The 9741-nt window shown below is 46.6% G+C and overlaps 1 protein-coding gene and 1 long non-coding RNA gene across 2 annotated transcripts; both read left to right on the plus strand.

Moving 5' to 3' along the window:
- Positions 1–1625: 1625 nt before the first annotated feature.
- LOC123121012 (putative B3 domain-containing protein Os08g0325100) lies at positions 1626–5115 on the plus strand. The gene is made up of 6 exons (XM_044540961.1): positions 1626–1918; positions 1997–2121; positions 2466–2943; positions 3034–3380; positions 3653–4730; positions 4832–5115. Exons 2-5 carry the CDS (start codon positions 2119–2121, stop codon positions 4286–4288), a joined length of 1464 nt encoding a protein of 487 aa, XP_044396896.1. The 5' UTR covers positions 1626–1918; positions 1997–2118; the 3' UTR covers positions 4289–4730; positions 4832–5115.
- Positions 5116–6970: 1855 nt separating this feature from the next.
- LOC123125755 (uncharacterized) lies at positions 6971–9150 on the plus strand. The gene is made up of 3 exons (XR_006461485.1): positions 6971–7434; positions 7506–7883; positions 7991–9150. It is a non-coding gene; the product is annotated as an uncharacterized lncRNA (long non-coding RNA).
- The last annotated feature ends 591 nt before the right edge of the window (positions 9151–9741 follow it).

Raw genomic sequence — 9741 nt, forward strand, 5'->3', positions numbered from 1 at the left:
GTCAGGTTGGCGAGCTGGGTGAGCTCTGCTCGTCCAGACGAGAGAAATCGGGTGGTCTCATGGAGAATTTTCTTCTTCTTCTTGTCCAATCCATCGCAAGCCCTGTTCTGATCTGATCGATTAGTTATGGTTTGAATCTAAGTTCATTTTTTTTAACTAAAGAAAGAATCAACTTTTCCCTCGGGAAAAAACCCTAGCCGCCCCGCAGATCTCCTCCTTGCTGGCAGATTCGGCCCCCCGCAGTCGGTTTTGGTGCCACGGGGCAGGGGAGATCATGAATCTTCATGTCTGTGCCTCGTGTTGTTCGTCTCGGCGGTAGAGGCGACGAAATAAGTATCTCCGCCCCCTCCATGTGGGTGGCGCTGGTTCGAGTGTCACCGCGGGGCGGGCGAGCATTGGTTTCCTCATATCCGATATGTTCGGTTGTGGGGAGGAGTTGTCAGCCACAATGGTTTCGCCTCGGTTTGTGAAGGCGTCGCTGGTCTCGTTAATAAGATCTCGTGGCGGCGCTTTCGGTGTTGTTGTGGGATTGGGTCTCCTTATCCGACCTTCGCCTTCTTCTCCGGGTCGACAGCAGGTGCCTTAGATTGCTGTTGCTGGTGTCCCCTTGCAATGTCCGGTGACTTCCTGGCCATGGTTACAATGACTCCCCCTGCTCCGGTGATGCGGAGCACGTGCGGTATCAGGCTAGGCTCACGGCTCGCCATCAGTTTGTGCAGATTGGGAGAGGGCAACAAATTCCCCAGGATCTGTTTGTAATCTTTATCTTCGTCAAGAGGTGTTCTTGAAAAGCTTGGGTTTGGTTAATAACTTAATATACAGCTTTCTGGCCTTCGCAAAATATAAAGAAATAATCAACGTTCCAAATTCACATTGAGGAGTACAAGAAATTCGCTCAAGTGCAACAACAAAATGTACAAGTCTTCTTATTGTTTATGACTTCATGTCCTCACCCATAAATCACTGCAAGATTAACTTTGCATTGCAGGGGGGCTGGTAAAAAGATGTGCACGTCTTGTGAAAGATGCAAGGTGCGGGATGGGTATTCCTACAAACATTTGGATGATGCGAAGAAACATTTCTTGGTGCTTATGTTGGGTGATTTCCGAGATGAGATGGTAACCCTCTTAAGACCATTGATGTTTCTACTATCTACTACTTCTACTTTTTCAATTTAACAATTACTAGTATGATCATTGATGTTTCTACTATCTACTACTCCCTCCGTTCCATATTACTCGTCGCTGATTTAGTACAAAGTTGTACTAAATCAGCGACGAGTAATATGGAACGGAGGGAGTACTTTTTAGTTTTAGCAATTACTAGTATCTATCTGTGCTATTTTTTAAGACCATTGATGTTTCTACTGTCTACTACTTTAAATTATGTGTCGCGGTCAGATTCCTCATAGCTTTTTTTTTCCGAGTAACACGCATAGTTTTTATTTTAACAATTAATAGTAAGATCCACACTCATTTCCTTGTTTTTTGTAAGATACTAGCCAGATATCATAAAAACAAAGATACACCCTGATTGTAACTAGTGTCTTTTGGATCTTGTGCATAAACTGTCCCTCCAATCTTTTTTATTATTTCTTTCTGCAGATCCCAGAAGAACTTGTGCGGCGTTTCAAATGCGAGATCCCTGGAGAGATCAAGCTAGTAACCCGAAAGGGTTACAGTCACACTATTGTGGTTTCCAAAAACCAAGAAAAGCTTGTCTTTACAGTGGGTTGGAGGCAGTTCGTTGGAAACTATGATCTACAGATGGGGGATTCCTTAATATTCAAATACAACAGGAACTCTCAGTTTGAAGTCATAATCTTTGATAAGCTTGATCGTGAAAAAGCATTATCGGTTGTTCAGGATCCTTTTATGCCTCAGGTTCAAGAAAGGCGCAACGAGGCACATGAAATCGGGTGAAATACCAGTCTTTATTATTCAATGGGTTCATTTCCTGGTACAAAATTTCACTTCAAATGGCTTATTCACTGCAGATCTTCTAAAAAGATAGATGTGCCTTGTGAAAGATGTAATAGCTGGGATGAATATCACTATACAAACCTGGATGATAAGAAGAAATGTTTCATGATGCTTATGATGGGCAATTTTCAACGAGATGGTAAATCCATATCCAAATACAGCAACACTTCATTTTATCAGTTATTTTGTTGTTTTTCTGTTGACCAATTTTCTACTTTCTAGTAGTTTAAATTCTGTGGAGATATATATTGCTTTAGAGACATACACAAACTATATGTAGTCTTTGAAACTTTTGGTCATGTATATTTTTGTGCACAAAAGCTTCCTCGAAGTTCAAATAAAAGATACCATGCTTTTGGCACTCACGTTTTCCTTGGTACGTTACACAGTCAGATATATTGAACATAAAATTCGCTTTCATTATAGCGAGTATTTTTTTAATCCTGTTTATGGCCCATTAAAAAATTGGTTGTTTTTCTCCAGATCATCCCAGAAGAATTTGTTCGGCGTTTCAAGGGTGAGTTCCCAAGAGAGATGATACTTGAAACAAAAAATCGTTGCAGTTACATAATTGGAGTTGCCAAGAACAAGGAAAAGCTTGTCCTCACAGTGGGATGGGGGAAATTCGTCGAAACCTTTGGCCTAGAGATGGGTGACACCATAGTATTCAGATACAATGGAAACTCACAGTTTAGTGTCATAATCTTTGATAAACTTGGCTGTGAGAAGGCATTATCAGTTGTTCCGGATCTTTTTCCGCCTCCTGTGCAAGAGAGGTGCACAAATGCTACTGACACTGTGAAAAGTTCACAGCCCATACAAATGCAGCCTTTTGGTAGAGTGAATGGGCTGCCAGTGGAGTCACCACCAACGAAAAGGCAGCGGCACTTCCAAATGGAAGTGGACGAGTCATGTCAAGGCAAAATCACTGCGATAAATATTTCCTCCGCCGAGCCATCTGGTCTCAGTTGTCAATTATAGATATATCTTCCCTTCAAATCATTCTCATATGTTTATAGCTATATTTAGCAGTTCTCTTTTCTTCGCGCAGGAGAGTCTTTCTTGTCTGAAGATAGCCATGGAGCATGTGATGTGCCTGATTCCAATTACTTTCTCAGGAAGAAGAAGGCCAATCTATCTTCATTTCTTTGCGAAGAAGAATCTTTCTCCTCTGAAGATGGCTATGGAGTACGCGATGCCTGTGTCAAGAAGAAGAAGGCCACACTATCTTCATCTCAGAAGGAGCAGTTGAAGGACGGTTACATTACCATGCACAAGGCCAAACTAAGTCCAGCTCAGAAGGAAGTGGTGAAGCAGAAGGTCCAATCTATACACTCAGAGATCCCCATCTTTGTTGCTGTGATGGGCAAGATGAACCTTGATTCAAGATTCGTTCTGGTGAGTTCCATATTTTTAATGTGTATTCTGCATCAGATTATGTAGGTGTCTCTGTAAAGCATAAACTGTCGGAATAAAGCATTATTTCCAACATAAACTGCTGCTTATGGAATAATAAGGAAAACACTATTCTCGAAGATGTTATCCCTGTATTTACATGCAGTTTGCTTCCTACTATCGTACAAATTTAGGAAACAGTTGACACGTTATTTTACAATAGAGTTGTCTTCATGCCATTATATACTAAATCTTTTGTTCAAATGTGTAAACAGACTTTACCCAGCCAGTATGCTAAGAAATATCTTGGTGAGGAGCCACGCCTGTATCTTCAGTTGCTTGGGGACAAGTGGGAGGTGGGGTTTCCTGACAACACCGGCGATAGAAGGATCGTAAGTGGATGGAAACAGTTTGCACAAGACAACAATCTGAAGATGGGTGATATCTGCCTCTTCGAGCTGCTGAGCAATCAGAAGAGAACTATGGAGGTCTATATCATCCCTGCGACTGATTACAATTACTCGGCAGGTGTCCAGAATGATGTGGACCAGGAAGCGCTCGAAGGTGGTTCAGCGCCGCTGCAGAGAGAGGCCCTTGCTCATCATGCGGATGGAGCGCGTGATCCTGACTCAAGGTTGCTTCGCATCACCAACACTGATGCTTGGAAGATGATGTTACCCCTGTTGGTGCCTGATTCGCCGAAGGAAAAGCCTGTGGTTTCTGAACCAAGCATACCTGCTGTTTTTGCGCTCTGGGGAAAACAAGCGTTCCCATCGATCACAAGGGCTCGGTTACGTAGAAAGTTGAAACTGTTCTGCTACCTTCGTTCTCGTAGCAGGCTAGTCATGCACGCGGACTGGAACTCCCCTAGCTGTAGTTTTAGCTGCTTTAACCCTGGAAGCATCATGTGATGGGAAGGGGCAATTTGGTGCGTTGAATGATCCGTTGGGAGCCTAAAAAGCAGGTCTGACTCGTCAGACCTCGCTCGCGAGAAAATCAGGATACAGAGAAAATACGAGGGGAATAGTGCGTCTAGGTGGGCCACTTTCGTATACGCAGAGGCGCCCATGTGACTGCTCCATCGCCTTATTTTTCTGAGCCGTGGAACATGACGTCGAGCGAAGACCCATGGTGTTATGTATGATTATGAGGTGTTAGGAAATGTGCGTCGACATGTGTGTCTGTGGGTCTGGTGCGCGAGAACTTGTGAACGGAACAGGGATGGCTCTGGAGATCTTGGATTCCGTTCCTCTCGGCAGAAGGTGAGGAAAACAGGGAGCGGCGAGCAGTGTGACCTCCGCCGGCAAGAATGGAGGCCGACGGGATGGAGTTCTTGCCGGATCCGGTCGACATGTGAGTTCCTCTTCCAGATGTACTGACACGGATTTAAACTTTCCATGCGTTGGGGATTGATTCAGATCATCCGCCATCGCTGACTCGTATGTGCGCCGCAGGTTTCCCTGAGAGAGGAGTTCGTTGACGGCCTTGAACACCCGGATCCGCCTGCTGTTTGCGGTGCTGCGGTGGAGAGCACCGGAGCCACCGGTGCCGGAGGACTCAAATGCCGCCTCAGGCTGTGCACAGGCGCTGGGCGGCCGCAGTCCGCGTGGGCGTGTCGGCGACGACCAGCGTAGGAGGAAGGGTTCTCCAACACAGCCTGCACATTCTACTGGGAAGGTGAATACGGAAGCACGCTGATGGACGCACAGTTAATGTCCTCGATTTTGTTTGGTTTTGTTTTTTCTGAAGCTTATTACATTCAGCCTGCAAGTATGAACAAGATTAATTATGTGAGCACATAACCAATCATTAACTAGCTTCGTACATTCAGGTTGCAAGTATGAACAAGATTAATTCTCTGAGCGCATAACCAATCATTAACCGGCTTCGTATGTGCAAAAAGGCCTCTTACAATTTGTGTGCATATATATGCATGCTGTGAACGAATACTCACTGTCGTTAGGAAACAACATTGGAAATTAATGGTAAATTAAATGTTGCCACTGATCGCGATTAAACAGAAATGTAAATACGTGTAACATGTGTACTGGGCGAGATGCTCTATGCATTTGTTCAATATCGGTCAAACTCAAACATGTGAGATTATTAGGTTGTAAAGCAGTGTAATAATGTAGACCTCTGACATTTGTTGTGTTTGGCTGAAAAAATGATTATCATCACCGAATTAGAGTTAAGTTTGGCAAACCCTGGTATTTGCAGGCTGAGGCTCGGTAGCACCCTCCCTGACAGAACCCCATGTGCTTCCCGGACGAGTGTGCTGGAGCGATTCGGAAATTTGTGGAGGAATCAACAAAAAGTGTGATCAAGCCTGAGCTGGGATCTAACTTCGACTCCCTCGGCGAGGCGTACAATTTCTACAATTGTACTTGTGGGAAGTGGGATTCGGGATAAGATATGATAAAAGCAGATTGAACGCGGAGAGGGAGAAATCAATGCAGGAAATTGTGTGTGAATGCTCAGTGAGTGATGCGATCCCAAACTGCACATAATTTCTAACTTCTTCAGTGTGTTCTGGTGAATTGGGTGCAGTTGTAGTCTAATATTGGATTATCTTTGCAGGGAAAGCCTGTAGTCGGGAACAACCGGTCTTGCAGATATGAATGTCCGACGCTGATCAGGCTCCTGAGTGTCCGACAGCTGTTGTTTCTTAACAGAGCATCGTGAGAAACATAACCACTCAATGTCTCTGATGATGGGAGAGAAAGTGCATTAGCCATCAGAAAGTTGTGAACCACATGCTCACAGTAGACGAGATTGAAAATGCCTGGACTATATTGATGGAAAAGTATAATCTGAAACAGCACCCATACATAATAGAGATACATGAGATCAGGACCAAGTGGGTGAAGCATTATTTCAAGGGGGTTCTCTGTGCAAAATTGACAAGCACACAACACAACAAGAGTGCTAATAATATGCTGAAAACATATATGCCTCGTGCCTCAGGGTGGACGGGGCGAGCGGTCTTCTGGGCCCGCTCGTGTACCGAAGTGGACCAGACCGACAAAAAAACTGGCCGGTCCGGTCCGTGAAAAGGGGACCGAAAATTGATCGGTCTGGTCCTGTCTTGGCTCGGTCCGGCTCGGTCGGACCGAAGGAGACGCGCTTCTTCCGCCCAGCCGCCTGCGACGCCCTGCTGTGGCGCCGGTGAGATCCACGACGCTGCGTCCCCTCCGGCACTGCCGCGCCCCTCCTCGATCCAGTTTTCTTTCCTTTCATTCTGTCGAACAGAGAACAAGAAAGAACGAAAGAGGCGGGGTTCAATCTGATAATCATGGCATTATCCCACGACTAGCTCCACGTCCAAATTGATCCACTAATCAAGGAAGGCCCGCAGAGACAAAATTGTGGGCTCATGCACGCGCTACACTACTTGCATGTACTCCGTAATAGGGGACATCCTGTGCGAGGATGGCGCGCGTTTAGATCAGGCACGGCTGTTACGCAAGGAATAAAGAGAGCGAAAACTGAAAAGCCGCAACCCAATTGCACGTCCTGTGCGGGCATGCCGTTTAATTAGATCGGGCACCTCCGATGCGATGCGTGCATGCCGTTTAGATCGGCACGTCCCGTGCGTGCATGGCGTGAGTGTTGCAGGTTCATGGTTGGCAACGACAATGGCTAAAGCTCGCGGTTCATGAATAACAGCCGCGCTGCCCAGCGCACCCCTCGCCGCCGGCGCTCGCGCATGTGACCCGCCTCGCCACGTCAGAGCAACCACGCACGTCGCACACCTCGCCGCCGCACCCGGGCAAGTCGCCGCCGGTGGCCGTTGGTCGGTCCGCTCGGTCCGGCCCGGGCTTCGTCGTCGCCGGTCCGGTCCCCAAAATCAGGACCGTGATGCAGCTCGGTCCGGTCCGGCCCGGACCGCCGGCGGCCAGTCCAAACGACGTCTCGGACCAGGACCGGACCGGCCCGGACCGTGTCCACCCGAGTCGTGCCATTGAAGTGCACATGTTTGTGAGCCAGTACATATGGCTCCAGTTTGTCCGTGAACGCGATGAGAGCTACAAGGAGAAAAGAACAAGGATTTTAAGTCAGTGTCTTTCCTTCTCTGTCATTTGATCAGATCTTTCAGAGTGCTCTAACAATTGTCCCCTTGTGCAGAGTGGAGCAAGGATTGTAAGTCAGTGTCTTCCCTTCTCTGTCATTTGATCAGGTGTTTCAGAGTGCCCCAACAATTGTCCCCTTGTGCAGAGTGTAGCCGTGCGGCGTATAAACCCTGTGATCGAGAGGCATGCAATCAAGCTTTATACTCGAGACATGTTCTAGCAGTTTGGTCAGTTCCTTATTGAGTGAACTGCATATAATGTGACTGAGATTGACAAGTGTAAGAAGTATCTGACGACATATAACCATGCGACCAACCGGGAGAAGTGGAGTAGCGTAGTCTACGAGGTGAGAATAAAAGATGACGGCGCTGATTATGAGTGCGAGTGCGGACAATTTGAACACATGGGAATACTTTTGCTGCCATGTGCTCAGGTTAATGGTCATGTCCCATATTTTGCTGCTGCCCATACTAACATGTGAAAATGACCCAACACTTGAATGAGAAAGCTTACACGGGCTCTCTGTTTTTGATTGCGCAGATGATGGACATATTGAATTTGGCTGAAATACCGGAGAAGCAAATTGTTAAGTGTTGGAAAAAATACGCGGGGTATATACTACCCAGACATCTGGTCCACTACTAGAAGAATGAAGCAGTGAACCATTCATTCACTTGCAGGCACTCCACAGTGACCTACAAGGGATGGATATTGTTAGAATGAGTGATGAGATTGCTGAAGAGTTTGATTGCATGTCGAGGAAATGAAAGCAGCAACGCTGAGTTGTGCTCCTTTGGCTGAGAAGAGGGATGAGCCCGATTTTGAAGACCAGCAGGCAACATAATCTGCTTGAAGGAATGCCGGTAATGGCTAGGTTGCCGCAATAGGAGATGGTCCTCCTACTGAAAAGCATAGTTTGGGATTCTCCGGTGGTGTGAATGCACGGCAGGGACTAGCGCCGACAGCAAAAGCAGAGGGGAGCTGGTAGGCTGACAAACAGCTGTTACAAGGCTCCTTGCGAGGGTTTGAGCGAGTGGGCGGGATTCTGCAGGATCTGCCGAAGGCAAGGGAACAAGAGAACAACTTGCCTTGAACGCGGGGATGTCCTGAAGCAGCCTCGCAAACCCGGGAAGAAAGGGAAGAAGGGGCTAGTCAGGCTTGCACGGCTCAGTCCGGCTCAAATCTTTTCCTGGACGGTGCCAAAACTACTGAGCCGCTGAACCCATTTGCTGTCCTCCCATTCATAAAGACTACATGCCCCGCTCTATTTTCTTTTTAGAATACAAGCTACATTCACACCAGAATACTACTAAAGGCCCAAATCCCCATGCACATGAAGGGTGATGATATGAGGTGCATCTGAGCCTGCGCTCAGAATTAAGTTTTCGCATGTGATGCTGCTTTTGTGGTTGCGGTTTATTTTGTTATCGTGATGATAGTGGAGTCCGGTCCTATGCGGCTCTTTGGAAAAAGAATGAACTCCAATTGAATGATCTGCCATGTTGCCGAATTCCCTGATCTGATGGAGGTAGACCGGTAACGCTTTCATGTTGGTGGTAGTGCTTTTGTTGTTGGTTCGTGAATCGCTAGCGATGGTGATATGATTGTGCTTAGCGAATGGCCGGTGAAGTTTTCTCCTTCCATTTTAAGGATGGCAGGTCACTCGTTTATTGCTGATCATACTTTTGAGTTTTGATTGATGCCAGATTGAATAAGTAATGTCATTGTACTGCGTTGAATCCCTGTGCGATTCATCGGTTCTTGGATATTTCAGCTTATTTATTTGTAGAATCTTTCATTACCCCGTGAAAGTTTAGATGGAACACAAATGCCACCTGAACAACTTTTCATCCAAGCGCCACAAAAGTGGAAAGATCGTTACAGGTTCACTAGGTGCGTAGCAGTAGCCGACTAGCCGTATCCAGCGACGCGTAGAGGCTGAAGGACACGACTGCATATGGACCTGGAGCAGCGTCATGACCACAGGAGGACAACACGAGTGTTGCGAGCGTCCACAGATGGACTTGAAACAATGACTTAATCTGCTCACCTAATCATGATGCTTTCCAGGGTTATATAGCTAGCCAAACTTGTCGGTTAAGATTTTTCTTTTTCTTTTAAAACCGAAACTCTTGCCGGTTACTTTTTTTTCCTATAAAAAAGGACGCCGATATCCACCACACGTGTGGTATATTAGACATGCGCTCACACGCCGTGTGTGGTGTGAGCAGGAGGCAGCCCACACGGGCTGTGGGCGGACATTAGAATTGCCCACACGTGTGGGCATGGCT

Source organism: Triticum aestivum, chromosome 5D, assembly GCF_018294505.1.
Source record: "Triticum aestivum cultivar Chinese Spring chromosome 5D, IWGSC CS RefSeq v2.1, whole genome shotgun sequence".
Classification (NCBI taxonomy): domain Eukaryota; kingdom Viridiplantae; phylum Streptophyta; class Magnoliopsida; order Poales; family Poaceae; genus Triticum; species Triticum aestivum.

Coding starts and splice junctions, on each gene's coding strand:
- LOC123121012 (XM_044540961.1), top strand. Junction 2,944..3,033: donor TTCCTCCGCCGAGCCATCTG/GTCTCAGTTGTC, acceptor TTCTTCGCGCAG/GAGAGTCTTTCTTGTCTGAA. Junction 3,381..3,652: donor TTGATTCAAGATTCGTTCTG/GTGAGTTCCATA, acceptor ATGTGTAAACAG/ACTTTACCCAGCCAGTATGC.